Source organism: Vespa mandarinia, chromosome 13, assembly GCF_050613455.1.
Source record: "Vespa mandarinia isolate Hongniang chromosome 13, ASM5061345v1, whole genome shotgun sequence".
Taxonomy (NCBI): domain Eukaryota; kingdom Metazoa; phylum Arthropoda; class Insecta; order Hymenoptera; family Vespidae; genus Vespa; species Vespa mandarinia.
In genome coordinates this window covers 1,828,848-1,854,733 of record NC_140822.1, presented here as the reverse complement: position 1 = coordinate 1,854,733, position 25,886 = coordinate 1,828,848, and the positions used below count along the sequence as shown (strand labels likewise).

Sequence of the window (25,886 nt, the reverse complement as noted above, 5' to 3'; positions counted from 1 at the left end):
TAATCCGTTATGCCTGAGGCGGAGGGTGTCGAACGGTTAAGCTTTCTGTAAGTGGAGTCCCTGTAGCTAAGGCTAGATACTTCCTGTTAGCTTTGTCCCATGCCCAAGATATCCGAAGCGGAAGGCATGAGGGATCGGTATCGCGGTACGCGGATTTTAGAGTAAAGTAGAGTCACCGTTAGCTCGTGGGTCTCCACATGCAGCAACCTCCACGTGGTGAGACCTGGGTCGGTATTACTTGCGTACACTAATTATAAATTCATTAACGCAAGTATTACTGAGCGAATGGCTGCATATTGTATTACTTTTCCAATATCTTTTTAATCTAATTCCAATTGAACATTAATATTTTTCCATTTTATGTCGTTAATAATACTTCAAAAGAAGAAATTTATCAAGAATATATTGTACAATAATTTCTTAGACAAACGAAAAGGAAATTTTTCTATCTCTCTTTTACGACCGCTGTCATTTCTATTTATTCTTATTTACTCTCATTAATTAACTTTTATATATCTCGGGTGGGACCCACAGGAGGGGCCTATGGGGGAGGGCTTCTGTGCGGGTTGCTGTCTCAGCATCATATAGAACTTTTTCTCTTGTCTTATCTTTTTGGGTCTCTCTATTCTTCTCTTTCTGGGGCTCTCTTTTCTTTCTCCGGCTCTCGTTTCTATCTCATATTTTTCTTTTTAAATTATGTTTTCAATTACGTTATTATTGTGTTGTCCTTTTTAATATGTATTCTTAATATTTATTTATGTTGTTTCTTTCTAATTCTGTATTTAATTATGTGTTTAATTATGTGTTTATGTTTTTAATTCTGTTTATTTTCTGTTTATATTATATATATATCGTTTTCTGTTTTATATATTCTTTTGTTCTTTTATTTCCTCTTTATCTTTTTCTTTTACAGGATAGGTCATCGAGGGATAGGTTCATCTGTGGACGGATGCATCGTCGCCTGGCTGGATTCATTCTCGATTTTTACGCGTGAATACGGGAAGGATAGGAAGAACACTGGCGCGCGTGTCGGCGGGCACAGGCGTTAGTGTTCTCGGGCGCGATTAAACTTCGTTTGATTGTTCGAAACGAAAACGCGAATAGTAGAGTAGAGTCATCGTTTTTCTAACATTCGCGTGGGTGTTCGGTCGCGATTAAAGGTCCTACCGTGGACTTCGTTTGATTTCTTCAAAATTCCGATGGGGGTACTTCGCGAATTTCGGCTTAACAGTAGAATCTACGTAATTATAACACACACGTGAGTGTCGCGACGCGATTAGTATTCTAAGGAGTGCGCTTTGATTGTTCGAAATTCGGAAAGCACGATTCGAATGTGCTTAATAATCCGTTATGTCTGAAGCGGACGGTGCAAATGGTGGAGCTATCTGTAAGAGGTGTGTAGTAGCAAAGCTACGCATACCCTGTTAGTTAAGAAGCCAGTGCATTGAAGCGGAAAGGTATAGCGGATCGGTATCGCGGAACGCGGATTTTAGAGTAGAGTCACCGTCAGTCCGTGGGTCTCCACATGCAGCAACTTCCACGTAGTGAGACCTGGGTCGGTATTACTTGCGTACACTAATTATAAATTCATTAACGCAAGTATTACTGAGCGAATGGCTGCATATTTCAATTCTTTTCCAAAATCTTTTTAATCTAATTCCAATTGAACATTAATATTTTTCCATTTTATGTCGTGAATAATACTTCAAAAGAAGAAATTTATCAAGAATATATTGTACAATAATTTCTTAGACAAACGAAAAGGAAATTTTTCTATCTCTCTTTTACGTCCGCTGTCATTTCTATTTATTCTTATTTACTCTCATTAATTATCCTTTGTGTATTTCGGGTGGGACCCATGGGAGGGGCCTATGGGGGAGGGCTTCTGTGCGGGTTGCTGTCTCAGCATCATATAGAACTTTTTCTCTTGTCTTATCTTTTTGGGTCTCTCTTTTCTATTTCATATTTTTCATTCTTATTTACTCTTATTAATTATGATTTATTAGTCTCGGGTGGGACCCATGGGATGGGGACATGGGTGTGGGCCTCTGTGCGGGTTGCTGTCTTAGCATCGAGTAGATTTACTTCTATTTTCTTTTCTTTCTGCAGCTTTCTTTGTATCTCATATTCTTCTTCTTTAATTATGTTTTTAATAATGTCATTAATATGTTATTTCTTTTCATTATGTCTTTTCAGATTTTTATTATGTTATTTCTTTTTAATTATGTCTTTTCAGATTTTTGTTATGTTATTTCTTTTTAATTATGCTTTTATGTTTTCAGTTATGTTATTAACATATTTTTATTAATTGTTACTTATAAGCATTAGGTAGGAACCATGAGATGAAGCGGACTGTTGTTTCAGCAGCATGCAGAGCTATTTCTATTTTTTTATCTTTCAGCAGCTCTCTTTTATTATTCATATTTTTCTTGTTTAATTATGTTTTTAATTATGTCATTAATATGTTATTTCTTTTCATTATGTCTTTTCAGATCTTTATTATGTACTTTTAATTATGTTTCTTTAATACTTATTTGTTATTTCTTTTTAATTATGTTTTTATGTTTTTATGTTTTTAGTTAATATATTCTAATTAATTTTTATTTTTAAGCATTAGGTAGGTCCCATGAGATGAAGCGGACTGTTGTTTCAGCAGCGTGCAGAGCTACTTCTATTTTTTTATTTTTCTTTTATTCATCTTCTTTTTTTCTTTTTCAGGGATGATCGAGCAATCATGCATCGATATTCAATACGTCTTTTCTTTTCTTTTTTTTATTTTCTCCTTAGCTTCTTTTTTTTCAGGATAGATCGTCAAGGGATAGGTTCACCTCTGGTCTAATGTGTCATCGCCTGGCTGGATTCATCATCGATTTTTACACGCGTATACGGGCAGGATAGGAGAACACTCGCACATGTGTCGGCGTGCACAGGCGTGGGTGTTCGCGGGCGCGATTAAACTTCGTTTGATAGCTCGTATCGAAAACGCGAATTTAGAGTAGATTCATCGTTTTTCTAACACTCACGTGAATGAACGCGGGCGCGACTTAAAAGTCCTACCGGGGACTTCGTTTAAATTTTTGCTCGAATATTCGATTAGATTACCTCGCGAACGCGTTTTTTTAGAGTAGAGTCACCGTTTTCCGAGCACTTGCGTGGGTGTCCGGGCGCGATTAAAAGTCCTACCATGGACTTCGTTTAGTGTTGAAATTCGGGGTGCGCGAACGGTTTACCTTGTAGTGCTGTACATAGCTGGCTGATGTTATGACAATCCTAATGTTTGGTAGCGGGGCGGAAATCCCGACAAATATCATGGAAAGTCTAAATACCGGTTAGCATATGTCACTTTGGATTTCAACTTAGAGTCACCGTTATTCTAACACTCACGTGAGTGTTCGCGTGCGCGATTAAAAGTCCTACCGGGGACTTCGTTTTGTTTGTTCGAATATTCGATTAGTTTATTTAGAGTAGAGTCACCGTTTTCCGAACACTTGCGTGGGTGTCCGCGCGCGATTAAAAGTCCTATTATGGACTTCGTTTTAGTGTTGAAATTTGGAGTACGCTTCGGATTTCAACTTAGAGTCACCGTTATTCTAACACTCACGTAAGAGTTCGCATGCGCGATTGAAAGTCCTACCGGGGACTTCGTTTGATTTCTTCGATATATCGATTAGATTACTTCGCGAATTTGGATAGAACTGTAGAATCTACGTAATAATAACACACGTGAGTGTCGCGAACGCGATTAATGCGCTTTGATTGTTCGAAATTCGGATGCACGAAATCAGATGTGCTTAATAATCCGTTATGCCTGAGGCGGAGGGTGTCGAACGGTTAAGCTTTCTGTAAGTGGAGTCCCTGTAGCTAAGGCTAGATACTTCCTGTTAGCTTTGTCCCATGCCCAAGATATCCGAAGCGGAAGGCATGAGGGATCGGTATCGCGGTACGCGGATTTTAGAGTAAAGTAGAGTCACCGTTAGCTCGTGGGTCTCCACATGCAGCAACCTCCACGTGGTGAGACCTGGGTCGGTATTACTTGCGTACACTAATTATAAATTCATTAACGCAAGTATTACTGAGCGAATGGCTGCATATTGTATTACTTTTCCAATATCTTTTTAATCTAATTCCAATTGAACATTAATATTTTTCCATTTTATGTCGTTAATAATACTTCAAAAGAAGAAATTTATCAAGAATATATTGTACAATAATTTCTTAGACAAACGAAAAGGAAATTTTTCTATCTCTCTTTTACGACCGCTGTCATTTCTATTTATTCTTATTTACTCTCATTAATTAACTTTTATATATCTCGGGTGGGACCCACAGGAGGGGCCTATGGGGGAGGGCTTCTGTGCGGGTTGCTGTCTCAGCATCATATAGAACTTTTTCTCTTGTCTTATCTTTTTGGGTCTCTCTATTCTTCTCTTTCTGGGGCTCTCTTTTCTTTCTCCGGCTCTCGTTTCTATCTCATATTTTTCTTTTTAAATTATGTTTTCAATTACGTTATTATTGTGTTGTCCTTTTAATTATGTTTTCTTAATATTTATTTATGTTGTTTCTTTCTAATTATGTATTTAATTATGTGTTTAATTATGTGCTTACGTTTTTAATTATGTTTTTAATATATTTTTATTAATTATGATTTATAACCTTTAGGTAGGTCTCATGGGATGGTGCATGCTGCTTCTCTTTTCGTTTCTTTTTCTAAATCTCTTATCTATTTATATATATTTTCTATTTGTATTTTATATATATGTATATATATTATTTTCTGTTTTATGTATTTTTTTGTTTTTTTTATTTTCTCTTTAGCCTTTTCTTTTCCAGGATAGATCATCGAGGGATATGTTCATCACCGGACGGATTCGTCGTCGCATGACGAGATTCATCATCGATTTCTACGCGCGAATACGGGAAGGATAGGAAGAACATTAGCGCGCGTGTCGGCGGGCACAGGCGTTAGTGTTCTCGGGCGCGATTAAACTTCGTTTGATTGTTCGAAACGAAAACGCGAATAGTAGAGTAGAGTCATCGTTTTTCTAACATTCGCGTGGGTGTTCGGTCGCGATTAAAGGTCCTACCGTGGACTTCGTTTGATTTCTTCAAAATTCCGATGGGGGTACTTCGCGAATTTCGGCTTAACAGTAGAATCTACGTAATTATAACACACACGTGAGTGTCGCGACGCGATTAGTATTCTAAGGAGTGCGCTTTGATTGTTCGAAATTCGGAAAGCACGATTCGAATGTGCTTAATAATCCGTTATGTCTGAAGCGGACGGTGCAAATGGTGGAGCTATCTGTAAGAGGTGTGTAGTAGCAAAGCTACGCATACCCTGTTAGTTAAGAAGCCAGTGCATTGAAGCGGAAAGGTATAGCGGATCGGTATCGTGGAACGCGGATTTTAGAGTAGAGTCACCGTTAGCTCGTGGGTCTCCACATGCAGCAACTTCCACGTAGTGAGACCTGGGTCGGTATTACTTGCGTACACTAATTATAAATTCATTAACGCAAGTATTACTGAGCGAATGGCTGCATATTTCAATTCTTTTCCAAAATCTTTTCTTTCTAATTCTAACTAAACGTTAAAGAAGTACTCACATTTTACATTCTTAATTGTATTTGTTTAAATTATATTTTTATAAATTATGTACAGACGTGGAGAGTAAACTACTTCATTTATTTTTATTAATATTGTCCTATTTTTTTTTATAGGTAGTAATTGTGTGTAATTGATCGGTGGGTCCCTTGATATCCTTGCATTTTATTATATCTATCGAGAAATTATCCTCATAACATTTTCAATCCATCCACTCCATGATGTATTGACACTTCGTAGGTGTAACATCTCCTATATCGCAACAATTTTTTCTGACCTACATTACACACAAGCGTATTAATGTAAAATACATCGCAATAGTTAATGAAAAATTAAAAAGAATATAAAATTTACAGGACAAACTCCACAAGGGACTTTAATTAGCCCTGGAGAAGTTAATAAAGGTTGTACGGATCTATATAAATTGCTTCCATCACTGGATAATGTTTTTTCTACTTTTCCATCGTATATCAAAGTGTTTAAAATCATTTCCAAATCCTCAACAGACAATTTTACCTATAAATATATTTGATTAATATTGATACCAGGATATAGTTTATTGTATAATAATAACAAATGAAAACCTTGCTTATTCCTAAATCTGAAATAAATTTCCAAACTTCTTTAGATGAGGCGAATGCTATATTTCTAGCATCTATAGGTCCGCCGTCCCATTTATTCGCTTCTTCTCTTTTTTGTTCCAAAAATCGAAAACACTGTTGGTTAAGAATATCTACAAACTCTGCTTCGAAATCTTGATCTTGATACCATGCACCACCAGTAACAGATCTATCCGGTTCTAAGTTATAAAGCATGTATACTTTTTTTTTACTAGCTGCTACAGATTTCACCGCTTTAATAAACTTTTTGGTTTCCAAACTTTTGAGAATTTTATTCAATTGAATAGGCATTAGATTAGATTTAAATCTTATGTCTCTAATCCATATTCCTTTATTCCCAGCTTCTTCAATTATACTATATACAATTTTCTCTTCATTATCAGCACCCTTAGCAATTTTTGTTTTAGTCGGATCTTTTAACCGATAAAGTAATGATCCACCATGTTTAAACAAATCGAAATATCCTTGAGATAATAACTTATTTATAATCTGTGCTCTTTGGGCTGGTTGTATATTTGGAATTTCACTCACCAAATCTTTGTCAGATATTCCTTTTGGTCTTGCTTGTGCCAAAGCAATTATTCTGTAAATATTATAAAAATATAAAAAAAAAAAATATATATATATATATATAATACATTAAGATTATTTAAAGTTCGAAAAATTTATGCCATACGTCATATTATTCAATACAAGCTCTCTTCACCTTTCAGTTACATTTCTAACCTAATAAACAAAGTCAATCGAGTAAAAGTCATAGGATGTATTTAAATATGTAATATAAACATACTTTTGTTCTATTGTATCAAGACCATTAGGATCATTAGATGTACTCTTGTCTCGTTCTTCTGATGTACTTGTTTCGGTTTCCATTTGATCTTCTTGTTAATAATATTCAAAAAACGTGAACTGATACAATACTTATGAATTAAAACTTTTATGATACTTTTCAAACGAATAATAAATATATAATAATTTTTGTCAAATCATTAATTAATCATTAATTAAATAATTCGAGAATATCATATAAAATGGAAGATCCTTTGAATACTGTGATAGATTCTTTAAACAAACAAGCACTGGAAGATGAAGATCTCTTTATAGGTTATAAGAACTGGGATCGACTTATCACTGCAGCTTCTACTGTAAGTTTTTAATGTAAATAATTATTTTTATTATTTTATATTTTTGAAATCAAAATCAATAATTTTACAAATTATTTCTTTTCTTCCAGATTGGTTATAAAGAAGGCATAGAAGATGGACAAGAATCGGTATTTCAAGAAGGATTTGATATGGGCTATAAAGATGCTTTCAATACAGCATTTATGTTAGGAAAATATAAAGGTCTAATTAGTTCTATGCAACAAAATATGGAACTATCGTCGGTTGTAAATGATATACTTCATGAAACTAAAAAGGGTATATGTTATATATGCAACGAAGAATCGCAAAATAAAGATGATAATGGACAAATAGAAGACATGCCATTTATAGACATTATAGAGAAGCAAAAAACATATTCTAAGAATATTATCAAGACATTACATAAAAATCTTGAGTTGATCATGGTAAAAAATAATATCGATATCCACAAATTACCAACGAATATATGATTTTATATTTATATTTTAAAGAATTATAGGAATAAATATTGTACGATATTGTTTTTTGTTAATAAGTTTGTATTGACACGAATGATGTTCTTATATTAGCAGTAAATAAAGAGTAAGATAAAGTGTAAATAATTTCTTGTTTATAAGTATAATCCTTCCGGTGATCCTTCCTTTTTACGATACAAAACACTTTCTTTAGATTTTTTAAAATCATCACTAGTAACTTTCATACGACGTTCACGTAATGCCATTAAACCAGCTTCAGTACATATAGCCTAAAAAGAAATCGTTTGTAATTAACAATACTGTGTTAAATAGAGTATTATACATAAATATATTATACCTTTATATCTGCACCAGACAAATCATCCTTTGCCATAATTAATTCTGCTAAATTTACGTCTGGTGCTAAGGTCATTCTACTAGTATGAATACTGAAAATCCTTCTTTTAGTTTTTTCATCCGGTAATGGAAATTCTATTTTTCTATCAATACGTCCTGGTCTTATCAATGCTGGATCTAATGTCTCTATTCTATTGGTAGCCATAACAACTTTTACATCTCCCCTACTATCGAAACCTAGTTTATATCAAAGGAACATTACATAAATATTATGAGAAATATTGAACGGCAATAACAATTAAATTACATTAATGTAATGATTACCATCAAGTTGATTTAAGAGTTCTAACATAGTCCTTTGAATTTCTCTTTCCCCACCACTATTACTATCATATCTTTTTGTTCCTACTGCATCAATTTCATCTATAAAAACTATGGATGGAGCATGTTCCTCTGCAACTCTAAATAATTCCCTTACAAGTTTGGGACCATCACCCAAATATTTTTGTATCAGTTCAGAACCAACAACTCTAAGAAAAGTTGCAGATGTTTGATTAGCTACAGCTTTTGCCAGAAGTGTTTTACCCGTCCCAGGTGGTCCATATAGTATAACTCCTTTAGGAGGTTTAATGCCCATCTCTTCATAATATTCTGGATGAGTTAATGGTAATTCTACAGATTCTTTAATTTCTTGAATTTGAGTATCAAGTCCTAAAATATTTTAAGATAGAAAAATATTTTTTATGTCACATTTTTATGATACAATATTATAGAAAAATATATATAAGCTTTTTTGAATGATTCAAAATCGATTATATACCTCCAATATCCGCATATGTTTCTTGCGGAGCTTTTTCTAATTTCATTACTGTAACCATAGGATCTGTATCATCACCTAATACCCCTACTACAGCATGAACTTTGTGATTCAATAATACGGAACAACCAGGTTCTAATTGATCTTTATCGACAAATGATAAAATCGATACATAATGTTCCGATCCAACAGAAGTAGATACTATAGCATGATTATCATCGATGATTTCTTCTAATGTTCCAACGGACATTGGTGTTCCACGAAGATCATCCACTTTTGATCTTTCTTCTTCATTCTTTTCTTCCTGTGGCTTTAGACGTTCTTGATTCCTAATAAATTCTTCTTCCATAAGCAAATAATCTTTTATACGTTCAAGCTTTAAAAGTTTCAATCTGCAACGCGTATGAGGTGTTACTTGAGGTAATTTTAAAGCTGCATCTGGACCTTTAGTACGTCTCTTCTTTTTTCCTACTCTCGTAGGTATAGGTGGTTCATATTTCTTCTTTTTATCTTTATCATCTTTTTTGTCTCCACCTGTACCACCACTACCAGATTGATTTTGTCCCTTGATAGAAAACATATCATTATCGTATTAAAGTATTTATTATTCGAGGATTACAAATATTTCTAATATGTGACACATTAATATGTTTTATTCGTGTCATCAATTCTTACAATTAACCTAAAAATTTTTATAATGCTATATATTTCTATAAATTAGAATACGTACACGTAGAAAATATTTCTATCGTTTAAATTATATCCTATTTATATAAAGTTATACTATTTTTCACGTTAATAATCACAATTTTGACAACTTACCATTTTTAATCAACCACACAACACTATGAGAAACGGCGAAGTCATTCATAGAAATCGCGTTTACAGAAAACGACTGTATTACGTACTGACTGAATCGTTTACAATAGGTTGTGCTGCGATTGGTCGAATTCAGACCAATCAAAATTGGTAAATTAAATAACTTCAATTAGTCTTATTTATTTAATACCAATATTATTAGTTCGTGTAATACGCATTTCACTTTGTCGAATTGTTAAATAATTGATAATAAAACGTAAGTGAACAAATATATATTAATATTATATTATTATTTAGTTGTATCTCATATGAAATATATATAGTCTTAAAGGGAATTATTTTAATTTGTGAAACATTTCAAAAAATTAATCTTTTGCTTGTGTTTATTTCAAGTGCAAAAAATTGTGTCGTATACATATAAATGTGTGCGGATATATACGTCACGATATACGTCGTGAATGCAAAATTGAAAATATTTTTCTTATAAAGTATATATATATATATATTATATATATGTATATATATAAAATTCTTTTAATGGTATATTTTTGTTTTATTAACAATACTAACGACTGGTAGTAAATCACTGAGATTTTATTGTAGCATTTACATACATCTATTTTCAATAGAGTATTCTCTAACTCTTGCTGATCATCACTCCTCTGACACCTCATAAATAAATCTTTGTTCTCATAGTGGAGTTAATAAAACCCAAAATAAATAGCAGATGATTTCCCTAAAACAATTTAATTTAATTACATTATGTATGTGTGCGCATATATATATATATATATATATATGTATATATACACACACACATATACATGTATAGACTAAATATTAAAAATTCCAGGATTTGACAAACTTAATATATACAATTGTGTTGTAAATAATTGTATAATTACAAGAATGATATAGTTTTGGTCATTCATTTATAAAATAGGAAACTGTCCTTATGATTATTGGAATATGTAGTCGTGCAATTAACTTCAAACTTGGAATAACGAGCAATAATTACTCGACATAGTTTTTAGTTATTCAATGTATAAAATATTTATAAGTTTATACTAAAATAATATTTATGTTGAAACACATTAAAAAGGATTAAAGTTTATAACTGATATTAAATGGACAGTATATAATTTATACTTTGCTTTTAAATTAAAAGTATGATACATTAAAAGACCAGGTATATGCGAGAAATAAATCTGATTAAATTAATATAAGTACAGATTTCGAATTTATGTATGTATAACGCGATGTCCTTGTGATGTACTAAAATTGCTTTGTATTCTATTTTAGACGTCTGTCTTACTTCCTTTTAATCTCAGTCATCACAACTTTACTGGTATATATCATATCTTCCAAATGAATAAAATATAATACAATAGAGCAGCGTACACAGAGAGATGTACAAAATATCCCATAAAGGGATAAGAGGTGTGTTTAAAGTGATTGAATAAGAAAGAATGTTATCGTTCTGTCTAAAGACCAGCTAGTATTATTCTTGGATCTTCTATTGCATCTTTAATTTTTCTCAAAAACATCACAGCTTCGCGACCATCAATTAATCGATGATCATATGTTAAAGCTACATACATCATTGGTCGGATGACAACCTGTAAAATTTATTGTATTTTTTCTTTTTTTTCTTTTATAAGTAGAAATTATATCGACTAAACGAAGAATCAAATATTTACCTGTCCTTTAACTGCAATAGGTCTATCAAAAACACCATGCATTCCTAAAATAGCACTTTGTGGTGGATTTATTATAGGAGTTCCCAAAAGAGAACCAAATACACCACCATTACTTATTGTAAAAGTACCGCCATCCATATCTTCTACGGATATTTTTCCTTTTCTAGCTTTATCTCCTAATGCAGCTAAAGCAATTTCTATATCGGCAAAATTTTTATTTTCCACACTACGTATAACAGGAACAACAAGACCTTTTGGTGTAGCTACTGCAACACTAATATCAACGTAATCTCTGTATACTATATCGGTGCCATCGATAACTGCATTAACAACAGGTTGATCTTTGAGGGCATAAGAACTCGCCGCAATAAATGGACTCATGAATCCTAACTTGATACCGTATTTCTTCGTGAAATTATCTTGATGAGTTTTACGGAATTCCATAATTCGACTGGAAAAAAAAAAAATTATCAATATAAGTACCAATACATTTACGGATTTTATCTTGATAAATTCAACGGTATAATAAAATTAGAAATAACCTCATATCAATTTCATTGAACGTCGTTAACATGGCATTCGTATTTTGTGCATCTTTTAATCTTTCCGCTATACGTAAACGCATTCTATTCATTTTAACTCTTTGCTCTGTTCTTGTACCAATTATTTCACGCGTATAATCTGCTGGTGGTAACTGAACTTTTGCTCCTTCCAATGACTAAAAAATATGATTTTTTAAATAAGAAATTACTTAAATATATATAATTTTTTCTCACCTGTGCATGTTTGATGGCAGCAACTGGAATAGATGCAATAGGTGGTTGGGGAGGTGGAGGTTTAGCACTAGGCGGTGGTACAGCAGATGGAGTTACTGGTGGAGGCGGTGGTGGTGGAGCTGCAGCTGCAGGAGGTGGAGGCGGTGGAGGTGCAGCTGTAGGAGGTGGAGGAGGTGGTGGTGCAGCTTCTGCAGGTTTTGCCTTTGATACATCTACAGCTACACCGTCAGTAGCGCCGATATCGATGGTACATAATTTTTGCCCTGGTTTTACAGTATCACCATCTTTAGTATAGATCTCTCTTATAACACCTGGTCCAGGTGAAGGAACAGGAACTGAAGTCTGAAATATATTAATATAATAATTAAATAATTTATTATAAAAAACTTTATGGTAAGTTTACCTTGTCAGTTTCAATTTCACATAAGACATCATCTTCCTTCACTAGATCACCAACTTTTTTTTCCCACCTCACATCTCCCTCACTAACACTTTCTGCAAATGCTGGTACTACAACTTCTTTTATCTCCCCTATTATAAATTAAAGTATTATAACAATATTTTGTATTGATCTTTATATAAAATATTTTGATCGAATAATATTTTATATAAACTACTTTAATTTATTATACTAGAAAGTATAATTAATATTTGCTTACACAATGCAGGTGTGGAACGTAAATGTCTAGCTGAGATTTTCCATCGATGAGTCGTGCTATTTTTAGAATATCTAGATAACAATATTAAAAAGGAATAATTTCTAATCTAAAAAGTCTGTAGATAAATATGCTATCATACATACTAATTGAAAATTAAATACATTGAAATAATGTAGATACACATATAGATTCTTTTTATAAATAGATTATTTTACTTACAATGAAGTTGTGACATCCACATGTTTGGTATGGATATATAATACACGTCCTACAAAAATGATTTTATGTAATTAATAGGTTATGTATTCATAATTATCCTTAATGTCATCTAATGGCACTCTATAAAGATAATATTTTTTAGAACTGGCTATATCACATCACTTTCTTAACATATATTGTCCCTAATAATGATTAACCTTACCTTCTTTTTGTAAGGATCTCACAACCTGCAAAAAAAGTGATGTGGAATTGTAACTTTGCTCATCTATCATGAAATTAATTGATTTATGTATCATTAATAATTAGTAAAATAATTCTATACAAATATATGATATTAATGATTGATTAGCCCAGTGACAATATTATCATTTAAATAAAATGCATTGCATATAATAAAAAAGACACAAATAAGTATTGCTCTTGAATGAAAGTAAAATATTTTATTCATTAAATTTACTAAGATTATTAAAAAGATATTAATTAGAAAATTTACAAATGAATGAATATATATATATATACATACATACATACATATATATATATAAAATATGTGCGTGTAGAATTACAATGATTTTTTAACGAATTAATAAGATAAGAATAAAATTAAAAAAGAACTACATTTTTCTGTTATATAACAATAAAGAATAGGTGAAAGAGTGGTGTAATTTCGACATCTCAAGTTTCCTTATCAAAATTATTTCAAAGAACATTGGAAATTTAATTGTACGAATTCATATATTACCATAGAAATAACGTCGTCACTAAAATCAGTGACCGTAACGACATTTACCTTATTTTGTAATATAGAAATTCGTGATATCACACGAGGCGCATACCGCGAACAGTTGGACAACATCGCGGCCATTCTCAGATAGAAAATTATACTCGGGTGTACGTCTTGTGATGGTAGCACAAGCACATCGAAAAAGCTGGGAAATCAAATGTCTAGAGAGAAATATTTGGAGTTTGCGTAGTAATACTAAAGGTTGATTGGTTGATTTTGTTCGTGTGCTAAATTTAAAAAAATTCACTTCAACGTTATTGCATAAAAATGGTGCACTTTGATGCTTCTAAAAAATATGAATATATATATATATATATCAATTTTTTATTGTAATCTTTCTTTATTTTTAATAAATTGTTTTAATTACGTTCTTTTTCTTGCATTTGCAGTATTTTATATATATATATAGTGAAATTGCAGTGTGATAATAGATTAAATAATTCATCAAAATGATACATATAAATTAAATATATACACTCTCTCTCTGTGTATATAATACATGTGTATATATATATATATATATAATTTAGTTACATTTTTTTTGTAGGAGGTGATCTTCAAATTAAATATATTGCATATCTGATAGTAATGCGAAAGAAAATCAATTTATAAATGCAATATATTATTAATCTGATCTTATATTTGTCTTTGAATAGGTACATGCTACAGTATGAAAGTCTATTTACATATATATATATATATATATATATATATATATATATATATATATATATTATTTAAAATATTCTCTGTACATAAAATACATGAAATACAAGTTCATACAATTTTTTAATTATCTGTCTATATTTTGTTCAAATTCTTCTTTTTTCCTTTTCTTAAGTTACTTTGATGTTAATGAAGAGATTTGATATATTCATCATATGCTGTTTCACAAACTGTTCTATAATTTCTAATAAATTATAAGTCTAATAAAAAAAAATAAAAAAAAAATAAAGAAAACCAAACACGCGTAAAGATATATGATAATGAAGAGACAAATGTAAAATATGATTATGATATAAATAAACATTAATAAACAATGAAAATATCTAAATTGAAAAATGCATGTTCAGATGATTAAATTTCCTAAGAAATGATAAATATATTAATTTCATTTTTTAGAACACAGTTTTTAAGTAACGTCAATAAAAATATACGTCAATGACGTAATGAGCGTTAATGTTTCATGTTCATGTATTTAGTACCGATATGTTTCTATGAAATATTAATTATGATGTCTAATGTTTTTCAATGTATTCCATTAATTAATCGTTTTAATAATCGAGTAAATTATACCTCACACGTTTGGAATTGTTATGGAAATAATAATATACAAATAAGTTATATATAATAAATTGTTTCATGAGGTAGATCCATCAACCCCAATTGTAAATTTCTGCTGTTTTATGTAATCTTAATTTCCAAATTTTTTACATATACCTCTATTTTATAATATCGCAGTTTCAAATATTTAAAATCGTTTCTCTATTTCAAGATTTTCTTTTACTTTTCTCAACAATATGATTTATTATAGCTATGAGTAAATATTATAGTTATGCAAAAAAAATTTCTGAAAATGATTTTGTTTTAAACGGATTTTTTTTTCCTTTTTTTTTTCCTATTAAAAATGTATACTTTTTTCCGGATCTATAAAATACTATTAGAAGTAGAGTAATAAAAGAATTAATAAGATGTATTGATATACAAAGGAATGATTTTTAATCAAATTAAACAAAGTAATTTATGTGATATTTGTTATCTCAATGATACCTAATATTGCAATAATAAATTTTATACAGCTGCATTCTTCATAATGCATATACTTTCCATATTCCATTCTTGAGGAATAAATTCTCTATTATTTACAATTTTTACAGAAACTTCTATTCTTGCTGCTAAATTGTATGTACCAGGAGCTGATAATATAGCTTGCAATTTTATAGTATTCTGTGCGAGAGAGTCTATGCAACAATTGATCGCTGAATGACAAATATATCGAAAGTTTGTCGAAGCATGTGGTGAATAAAGTTGAGTTTTAATATTTGGAAGTTGAGTATCACTGTGAAATAAAAAAAAATCAATTAAAATATAATTCAATGAATAAATAATGCATATGTGTATGCCTTTAAATGTCTAGCAGTCACATATTTACCTGCTAGTTCCAATGGTGTTTATTCTGACATCAATTTTTGATTGGAGATGATTTTGTATATACATTGTAACTGGTATAATGCAAAGTCTATTTTCTCTAAAATTATGCTCGCCTTGCCTGAGATGGCTTAAAGAAAATGTTATTACATTTTTACAGAACATGTTTGCATTCGTTTGAAGATCAATTCCTACAAATTGTTCTTTATTATGCGTAATCGGTAAATCCGGTATATTCCTATCTGGTCCAAATATCTTCAAACGTCCACAATATTCGCTTTGTTCTACTTGAATTTCTTTTGGATATTTGTAAACTTGATTCAAATATTTTATATCAATATGATGCTGACCAATTGCTTGCCTAACGACACAACCATTTTCTATTATTTTATTTTTCCATCTAATAATTAAAGCCGAATTCATCATCATGGTGTTTAGAAGAGGATCATTATCCTTTTGATTAATTTCTTGGAGCTGCAATTGCATATCAGCTGCATTCTCATGTATATCTAATGGTAAAATATATCTCTTTTGTATAAAATTCATGAATGGATAAGTTACTTCCGATATTTCATCACTCTTATTATCTTCTATTATTGATACATTAGAGAATATTGCTGTGTTATCAAATTTTTTTTGTAATTTAAACAATAAATGAAATATCTCTTGTGGGTGTACTATAATATTAGATGGAAGGACAGATGATCTAAATATTGACCAAGTATCGCTTTGGCAAGATACAGCTAATATTGAAATTTCATTTGTAATAATATCATGAATCTGATTCATGTTTTTTACAGACATTTTCATATTTAATGTCGGTAAAGTATCTTTAAATACCGCGCTTCTGGATGCGGTCGCTCTGATTTGTATTGAATCCAATACTTCCAAGTGCCACGTGTGTCTGCACAATCTGTGCCTTGGAATACTTTCAGAGTCAACATTTTCATAATAGAAAAGTAAATCTAATCTATGACTTCCCTTTTTATGAGGTGCTTGAATCCACAATGGCATCTTATGAACATCACCTACGTTTAAAATGTTATTTTTATCTGAAGGTAGCAAAATTTTTGTCACAGCTTTATTGCTTTTCTTCAATGAATGTTCTGAAAATTATATATATAAATATATATGCATATATATATATATAAATAAATTACAAACACATAGACACATCAAAGTTAGGTATAAAAAAAACTTTACCATCGAGTGTATCTTCATTTCCTAATGAAAATAGCTTAGCATTGACAGAAGTAACATAAATATTTGTTAATGGCGCATTTCCTATATTTTTTAATGTTACTTCAACCTTTTGTATTTCTCCACAAAACATTTCTGATGATAATTTGCTAAAATGGATCTATAAACATAATTTAATTCAGTCAAATATTAGAATAATGTAATAAATAAAATAAGCGACTATTTTACCTGTATATATGGAGCTTTTTTAATGACATTCATTTCTAATCTATAATCCACAGCATACATTTGTACGCCTGGCTTTTCTTTAACATTTTTTAATTTAGGACCTTTGATCTCAAATAATCGTTTTCCAGCAACAAAAATTGTCGGATTCATAACTGGTGGGTCTAGCGTTGCATGAATTGGATTAGACATATTATACTTCAAGCCCAAAACTTTTACCTGTCCTACTTGCTTAGGTGTCAGAGATAATATAATACGTTGTTTACAAACTGGATGTAACATTATTGAATTGATTACTTGTGTATCAACTAGTTCTGATTGCGACGATGTTTCCAGTACATTTGTTTCATTTGTAATAGTATTATTGACACTAGTAAATGACCACAATAAAGTTACGTTGGATAATGGTAATGGTATATGCAGTGGATTATGTAATTCAATAGAAAAATGCACTGGCTCGTTCAAAACAGCATTTGGTTTGATAGTATTATTACTTATACTCGAATACAATATAATGGATGGCTTAAATATCATAGGTTGTGTTCCCTGAGCTTCGGTTATAAGTATTTCTTCCATTTTTGACCATCTAACATCGTCCGTATCTTCATCGTCTAGCGATACATGACTCGCCGAAATACTATTTTCAGTTGATTCACATAAATGGCCATATAATACTTTAACATTGTTGCTATCTATTAATGGTAAAGGCAAAACAGGAAGCTCCTGGTCATTTGTAGCATCTTCTTGAAGTAATAACTATAGAAATATATAATGATTTAATAAAATGATTAAAATCTATATGAATTAATGGTATTTAAATTTCATGTTTGTTAACTCACATTATGAGTATGTAAAAATTCTCGTAGAAAAGCAGCTTGTTGCGGTGCCGGTTGTTTACTATTAGCATTCAATAATTTTTCAAATGCTTTAACAGATTCTTGAACTTGCTTTAAAGAAGCAGCTTGTCTACCAATCGTAAAGTGTATATGATCTTCTGCTAATGACCATCCTCTATTATCATATACCTAATAATAGTAAATGTATATGAATCTATCATTATGATATTACGTAAGAAAAAATATTTAATCAATATTACCTGATAAGCTTGTTGATAACATCTTAAAGAATGTTTCCGTTGGCCTGCTTTTGAGAACCTATGTCCAGCTAAGACTGCATGAAACGCATATTTCCTCATCATTTTCGGACCAATAAAACAATAAGCAGCTTGTTCAAGAAGTAAAGCAGAACGTAGATCAGAATCTTCGCTTGTCATACGAATTAACTGTTTTGCTGCTTCCCCATATAATCCACGACCCTTCAAGCATTCCGCACTGAGTAATGTTGCTCTAGTTGCAAATTGTGGCATCTTACAACTATTTGAATAAGTTAATATCGCATCATCCATATACTCGATTGTTTTTCGATTCATTTCACCTTGCATGAAAGCACTCAAACCAGCCATTTCTAGAGCACCTGCATAATAAAGCCATGCTTGATCGCCTGCAAAGTCTCGTTTTGCACTATGATACGCTTGATAAGCAAGCGAATAATGACCGAATATAAAACACAAATCACCCAAACGACGCAATTGTAACTCAGAAGACTCTGCAGTGTAACTGAAATTTAAACAAATTCAATATTTCATTATACAGTAATTGATAAACAAAGTAAATAAAAAAATAAATAAATATATATATATATATATATATATATATATATATATATATACATAAACATATAATAAGAACATACATCACAGCATTTAATGGAGCAGATCCTGGTGCTCCTGGCTTATTCGTACCAAATAATCTTCTTGTTGCACTAAAAAGTGATCTACTAACACCCTTTTTATTTGAAATAACATCATTTAATAAACCAATTTGTTTTTCGACATATGGTAATAAACTCTTCAAACAGAATTCTGTTATAAGTGATCTCAGTCTTTCAAGATCTTGTGTAGATAATCGAGCACCATGTTGTGCAGTAATGTAATTTGGAGAATCTGCCCAAACATTGGCATTAATTGGAGAATTACTAGCTATATGAGCTTTAATATTAGTAGTAGAACTAATATTATGTAATTTATCACTCTCTGGACTAAGAGGATGAATAGTTACGGACACTGCTTCTTGTCCAACTTCTAATTGCACATTACTAGGTTCTGACATTTCAGAAGAAAGACTAATTGTATCAGCTACATCTGGAGAAACTAATGTATTATTTTGTGGAACAACCGGTGTTCCAGCTTGACTTGATCTGTAATAGAGTTAAAGATTTATATTAAGTTAAAGATTTCAATGCATCATGACAATTGTCTATCGCGCAATATTTACTTCTCAGACTCTGTTGTGACTTCGTTTGGCATAGCGGATACACCTCCTGTATCTGCTGGAGTACGTGGTGAACTATTTTGTTCGCTACCACTTGATAATTCCGTACGTTTTATTAGAAATTGACTCCAAGGATCTGGTAAATGTGAATTATCATCAATTTGTCCTGGTGGTCGTGAATTCATTTGTAAAAGGAAACAATTATTAGCACCATAAATATTTTTCATTTCTGTAAAAACAGTCTCTGCCCTGTTAAAGTAAACAAATGAAATATACATACATATATATATATATATATATATATATATATGTATTCAAATATAGAAGTAAATAATTTCTATTGTATTCATAGAAAAATAAAACAATTACTTGTTCTTATCATCCAATAAGGCATCATGTATTAGGATGTAATATCTTAATGCATTGTTATTAAACCACTTTGGTAATTTTCCAGGAATACTTTGGTGTAATTGTGAACCCATTACTTGTACTTTGTCTAAAGGATTTTCATCTGCTGTTGAAACAACGATCATGCAGGCAAGAAAATGTCTTGTAAACTCATGATCAGAAGGAAACTGTACGCTAAGAAACATTTCTCTCCATGCTTCAAACCATGGAACTGATAGAGGAATGTCTAAATCAATTGTTCCAATACGAATAACAGTAGTACGTTCACACATTGCCGAGCTAACAGCTTCATTCAGCATTTTCCTTGCAATGCTAGGTTCAGGTGGATGTGCATTAACATCTTGTATAGAAAGTCGAAGATTTCGAACGGTTACAATATTTCCTTGTGGATCTTTGAAATGTCCTAGAATAATAATATGCAAAATAATAAAATATTTATCATATTGACATAGTTAATATTCCAACATGTTTTATATTCTTCACAACAATCTTGTATACAACAATAATTATGAGATAGCAAGTAATTTTTAATTAAAAAATTGTGAAACACAAAAGATACTCTTTTTTTCCTTTTTCTTTTCTTTTTTTTTTTCTTTTTTTTTTAACTTATAAACATCATTACCTTCGGTATTTAATTTGCAGAATGGTTGCAAAAGTTCGACAAATGATAAATTATTTTTCTGGCATGTTGCATCGGCAGCAGATGTACATACTGCAGCAATTTGTGGCGAAAAGGTATTGCTGATAAATTCCCGTGGGGTTAACTTGCATTGAGCCATTACTATTTCTTATAATGGTTATTACAATTTTTTTCTTTTTTAACGAGCGAACGAATCCTTTTTTTTTTTTTTTTATTAAGTACTACGAACACTACAATCATACACACATATTTGCATTCATAATTACACTAGATCTACGCATTATTTTACGTGAATAAAAGTGACAGCAACGGAAGCAACATAGTACTTCGCTCATAAAGATGAACATGTCTACCGGACTGGAACAGCTGTCTATTAAATACTACGAGTACATTAGATTTCAGAAAACGACCCATCATGTTTTTTTTTTAATCATATTATATTCTTCTCTCTTGATTTAACATCTTTGTTGAAAATGTAGTCTTATTGATGAATACAACCAACCCAGAGTGTATCAAACAGAGCGGACATTTCCATGAGACCACAATTTTATTATTTTCCTTAATATAAATGATATTTCGCGCCATCTACAAGCTCGTAACCCCTTTCACCAATCAAAATGGCGCTAAATATGAATCACTACTCGCGTCTTTGCATATCGATAGATCAAATCGGATAAACTTCCTGTTTTATTTATTTAAAAATTTGACATAGGTAAAAAAAAAAAAAAAAAAAAAAAAAAAAAAAAAAAAAAAAAAAAAAACGAAAAATGTGTCGATACGATTTTCCTTTGTTCTATATAAATTTTCAATAATTCATCAATGTAAAAGTATATGTTGAAGATCGAACGATTATATTATTTATGATACAAATAATACTGATATCAAAATATGACGTAATTTATATTTTAACACTTATCAACAGATGGTTTTTTAATTTCTAATCCCACGTGAGAACATAGTAATATAAGAAATAATAAAGTTCCAGACAAATTTAACCAATCAGGTTGATAATACATAACCACGTGATTATTCAAAATATCACACCAAAATTTTTTTACTAACATATAATAAATATAATCATAATAAAATTATTTACGCATTCAAATTATTCATGTTTGAATATTGTAATAATATTGTTATATATATATTTTTTTATTTTTAATATATCACAATAAGATTCAGTGATATTTTTCAGATTCAGTGAAAGTAATAACCAATCAGATATGAGTGTTGAATAGTGTATAATATCACGATGTTTATCGAGCATTGTGATTGGTCATTAGATGTTGGCGCTTCTTCGTATTTATTGGTTGTATTTTTTTGTACAATAAAATTATATTTATTTATTTGTTAAAAAATAACTTTATTAATAATCATTCGAATAGATTAAGAAAAAATTGATTAATAAAAACTTTTATCATTTTAATAGAAAGAAATATATAAACTTCTTCGTAGAGAATAATCAAAGATGGCGCCTAAAGCTATAGAAAAGGGACTATTTTCTATCCGCTAAGTGCATTCTACGGTTGTGTATATAAGCGTAAGGAGGACTACTTTCAACGCCTCTTCCTCATTAAGAGTAGAGTTGTGTTCACGTGTGGTTGTGTCTCCTTTTTCCACAAAATAGGTCACACAACCCACTTCCATTCGTGAAATAACTCTCCTATAAAAAAATCCAAAAAAAAATATAAAATTGCAAAAAATACAAACAAAAAAATCGTAAAACTGTTGCTGAAAACCGCGATACCTAAATAAAGTGTGGAAAAAAATAGTAATTGCTTTACGAAGAGCGACGTGGTCTGAAGGCAAGCCATATTGAAAGAATCAAGGAAAACCAAAAAGCAGAGAAATTTTCATCGTTAACGGCCCGTAAGACCAGGTAAACTACAAAAATGAATCCAGGAGCTCCAAACTACCCTATGGCTTCGCTTTATGTGGGAGATTTGCATACCGACATCACCGAGGCGATGCTGTTTGAAAAGTTTTCGTCGGCTGGCCCTGTACTTTCTATACGCGTCTGTCGTGATATGATTACCAGACGATCTCTTGGTTACGCTTATGTCAACTTTCAACAACCTGCTGATGGTGAGTATTTTACTGTTGTTAATCATACGCATGAAAGAAACAACGAAATTCTCACTTCCTCTTACCATCTTACCATGCTTTATTTATGCGCTCATGGCACGTGCAATGCATTGTGCAAAGCCACCATATTGGATCTCGCAATACTTTGAATAATGGATGACGATTGAACGATTCATGCCGTCTATTCGACGTTTATAATATCATTTATTCTTTAAAAAAATATTATTTTTTAATCTTATGCCAATATGTATAATAGTTTTTATTTCGTATGTCTATTAACAATCTTTTTTTGCCGCAAACAATTGTTATGATTTCCCCCCAAACCGAATGTGTATGATTTTGTTTATTTATATGGAATTATTTCATACGTAATTTAATGTTTTTTATATTAAACATTATCGATATATGCTTTATATTTTAGCTGAACGCGCACTGGATACGATGAACTTTGATATGATTAAAGGGCGGCCTATAAGAATCATGTGGTCCCAACGTGATCCTTCCCTTCGGAAATCTGGTGTTGGAAATGTTTTCATTAAAAATTTAGATAAAAATATAGACAATAAAGCAATGTACGATACATTTTCTGCTTTTGGTAATATACTTAGTTGCAAAGTTGCTCAAGACGAGTCGGGTGCATCTAAGGGATATGGTTTTGTTCATTTTGAAACCGAAGAAGCCGCTAACAAATCTATCGACAAAGTAAACGGAATGTTGTTAAACGGGAAGAAGGTGATATACCATTTATTATCATACTTTTCATTACATTTTTTTATATTTATATTATTGTTATTCTTAAATTTTTAGGTTTATGTCGGTAAGTTTATCCCTCGCAAAGAACGTGAAAAAGAATTAGGAGAAAAAGCGAAGCTTTTTACCAATGTTTATGTAAAAAATTTTGGAGAAGATATGACCGATGATAAATTAAAAGAGATGTTTGAGAAATATGGGACCATCATCAGTCATAAAGTGATGAATAAAGATGACGGGAAATCTCGAGGTTTTGGTTTCGTCGCCTTTGAAGATCCTGATGCCGCTGAACAAGCTGTTTTGGAATTAAATGGAAAAGAAGTGGCAGAAGGAAAATGCATGTATGTAGGTAGAGCTCAAAAGAAGGCGGAACGTCAACAAGAATTAAAGAGAAAGTTTGAGCAAATGAAGATAGAACGGTTAAACCGTTATCAAGGTGTTAATCTTTACGTAAAGAATCTGGATGACACCATCGACGATGAACGTCTACGAAAAGAATTTACACCTTTTGGAACTATTACCTCCGCAAAAGTCATGATGGAAGAAGGACGTAGCAAAGGATTTGGCTTTGTATGTTTTTCAGCCCCAGAAGAAGCAACTAAGGCTGTAACAGAAATGAACGGTCGTATAGTAGGTTCCAAACCGTTGTACGTTGCTTTAGCTCAACGTAAAGAAGATCGTAAGGCTCATCTTGCCTCACAATATATGCAACGCATGGCTAACATGCGTATGCAACAAATGGGCCAAATATTTCAACCTGGTGGTGCTGGCAGTTATTATTTACCTACTATTCCTCAACCACAAAGATTTTATGGGCCAGCACAAATTTCACAGATTCGTGCGACACCCCGTTGGCCAGCACAACCAAATCAAGTACGACCCAATGCACAGACTGGTAGTTCAGGTTTTGCTGCTATGCAAGGACCATTCAGAGCTGCTCCTCGAGCTCCGGCTGCTCAAGCTGGTACTATGCGCAATACACTATCTGCCAGGCCAATTACAGGTAAGACTGCTTAGATCTTTAATTATTTATTAATAAAATAATACGTGATATTATTTTACTATTGTTGTTATTGTGGTTATTATTATTATTATTATTATTATTATTATTATTATTGTTACTGTTATTGTTATTGTTATTGTTATTGTTATTGTTATTATAGTTTTCGTAATGTCTATATTTGTATCATAATTAAAATATTATCATACAGAGAATAAATGTTAAATATTAATTTTTATTATAGGTCAACAAACGGTAGGTGGTGCAAACATGCAAGGACGTTCTATGGCTGGACAAGCAGTTGGGGTTTCTCCTCAGAGTCGTCCATCCAATTATAAGTATACTTCAAATATGCGCAATCCTCCGCAAGCAATGGCAGTTCCTGCTCAAGCTCCAGTCCAACAGGCAGTTCATATTCAAGGCCAAGAACCATTGACTGCCTCCATGTTAGCAGCTGCTCCTCCACAGGAGCAGAAACAAATGTTGGGAGAACGTTTGTTCCCGTTGATTCAATGCATGTACCCACAACTCACTGGGAAGATCACAGGAATGTTGTTAGAGATTGATAATTCGGAACTCCTTCATATGTTGGAGCATAACGAATCATTGAAGGCCAAGGTTGAGGAGGCTGTGGCAGTACTGCAGGCTCATCAAGCCAAGCAGGCTGTGGCTTCGAAAAAAGAATAAACGCCATAAAAATTAAGCTGTCATTTTTATCGTATCATTTTAATTAACTTTAATTTTTTTCTCTTTTTTTTTCTTTCTCTTTTTTTTGTCATTTTGCAATTAATCCTCAGTTTAAAAATTTCCTCCTAAAAAGCTTTATGATGGCTTAAGCGATTGTTATGTAATGGCGAAAAACAACCAAGTTATATTTGAAAACTAATATTGATCGCGAGAGGATTTTCTTCAAGTTTTATGATAATAAATTTTTCTTTGATGGTAGAAATCGACTTGATTTTTATTCTATCACCCTGGTTTTTTAATTGAATGTGTTGTATTAAGTGTATACGATCGTGTATAATAACCTTTATAATTTTCAATTGAAGTTTCAAATAAAAATAAAACCTACTGTTGAACCTTTTTTTTTTTCTCTAAGAATTCAATGATACGATAAATTGTGTATTATAGAAAAAAAAAGAAAGAAG

At 31.4% G+C, this 25,886-nt stretch overlaps 6 protein-coding genes across 8 annotated transcripts; 2 read left to right on the top strand and 4 right to left on the bottom strand.

Moving 5' to 3' along the window:
- Window positions 1-5,635: 5,635 nt before the first annotated feature.
- Window positions 5,636-7,146, bottom strand: Polr3F (RNA polymerase III subunit F). Of its 2 annotated transcripts, XM_035872077.2 has the most exons (5): window positions 7,012-7,137; window positions 6,898-6,947; window positions 6,186-6,804; window positions 5,956-6,117; window positions 5,637-5,878 (listed from the first exon to the last, which is right to left on the bottom strand). In XM_035872077.2, exons 2-5 carry the CDS (start codon window positions 6,900-6,902, stop codon window positions 5,804-5,806), a joined length of 861 nt encoding a protein of 286 aa, XP_035727970.2. In that variant the 5' UTR covers window positions 6,903-6,947; window positions 7,012-7,137; the 3' UTR covers window positions 5,637-5,803. The 2 variants fall into 2 exon arrangements, with proteins under 2 accessions (XP_035727969.2, XP_035727970.2); XM_035872076.2 differs by lacking the exon at window positions 6,898-6,947 and having other exon boundaries at window positions 5,636-5,878; window positions 7,012-7,146.
- Window positions 7,147-7,229: 83 nt separating this feature from the next.
- On the top strand, window positions 7,230-7,968 carry LOC118444127 (uncharacterized). Its single transcript, XM_035872078.2, has 2 exons — window positions 7,230-7,366; window positions 7,456-7,968. The coding sequence occupies exons 1-2, from the start codon at window positions 7,253-7,255 to the stop codon at window positions 7,834-7,836; spliced, it is 495 nt and encodes a 164-aa protein (XP_035727971.2). The 5' UTR covers window positions 7,230-7,252; the 3' UTR covers window positions 7,837-7,968.
- Window positions 7,885-9,917, bottom strand: Rpt2 (26S proteasome regulatory subunit Rpt2). The gene is made up of 5 exons (XM_035872075.2): window positions 9,818-9,917; window positions 8,999-9,560; window positions 8,503-8,889; window positions 8,180-8,415; window positions 7,885-8,111 (listed from the first exon to the last, which is right to left on the bottom strand). The coding sequence occupies exons 1-5, from the start codon at window positions 9,818-9,820 to the stop codon at window positions 7,977-7,979; spliced, it is 1,323 nt and encodes a 440-aa protein (XP_035727968.1). The 5' UTR covers window positions 9,821-9,917; the 3' UTR covers window positions 7,885-7,976.
- Window positions 9,918-10,365: 448 nt separating this feature from the next.
- Window positions 10,366-14,104, bottom strand: LOC118444124 (dihydrolipoyllysine-residue succinyltransferase component of 2-oxoglutarate dehydrogenase complex, mitochondrial). Of its 2 annotated transcripts, XR_004838893.2 has the most exons (10): window positions 13,959-14,104; window positions 13,371-13,395; window positions 13,169-13,217; window positions 12,950-13,020; window positions 12,694-12,821; window positions 12,291-12,632; window positions 12,057-12,232; window positions 11,515-11,965; window positions 11,216-11,433; window positions 10,366-10,550 (listed from the first exon to the last, which is right to left on the bottom strand). XR_004838893.2 is itself a non-coding variant. In XM_035872074.2 (9 exons), exons 1-9 carry the CDS (start codon window positions 14,031-14,033, stop codon window positions 11,299-11,301), a joined length of 1,452 nt encoding a protein of 483 aa, XP_035727967.1. In that variant the 5' UTR covers window positions 14,034-14,104; the 3' UTR covers window positions 10,644-11,298. The 2 variants fall into 2 exon arrangements, 1 of the variants encoding a protein (XP_035727967.1); XM_035872074.2 differs by lacking the exon at window positions 10,366-10,550 and having other exon boundaries at window positions 10,644-11,433.
- An 830-nt stretch (window positions 14,105-14,934) lies between these two features.
- Window positions 14,935-21,474, bottom strand: l(3)76BDm (trafficking protein particle complex subunit 8 homolog l(3)76BDm). The gene is made up of 10 exons (XM_035872171.2): window positions 20,886-21,474; window positions 20,225-20,666; window positions 19,859-20,104; window positions 19,278-19,781; window positions 18,622-19,141; window positions 18,365-18,550; window positions 17,529-18,281; window positions 17,304-17,460; window positions 16,105-17,206; window positions 14,935-16,011 (listed from the first exon to the last, which is right to left on the bottom strand). Exons 1-10 carry the CDS (start codon window positions 21,040-21,042, stop codon window positions 15,744-15,746), a joined length of 4,335 nt encoding a protein of 1,444 aa, XP_035728064.1. The 5' UTR covers window positions 21,043-21,474; the 3' UTR covers window positions 14,935-15,743.
- Window positions 21,475-22,456: 982 nt separating this feature from the next.
- pAbp (poly(A) binding protein) lies at window positions 22,457-25,822 on the top strand. Its single transcript, XM_035871971.2, has 4 exons — window positions 22,457-22,988; window positions 23,410-23,720; window positions 23,796-24,741; window positions 24,983-25,822. The coding sequence occupies exons 1-4, from the start codon at window positions 22,796-22,798 to the stop codon at window positions 25,423-25,425; spliced, it is 1,893 nt and encodes a 630-aa protein (XP_035727864.1). The 5' UTR covers window positions 22,457-22,795; the 3' UTR covers window positions 25,426-25,822.
- The last annotated feature ends 64 nt before the right edge of the window (window positions 25,823-25,886 follow it).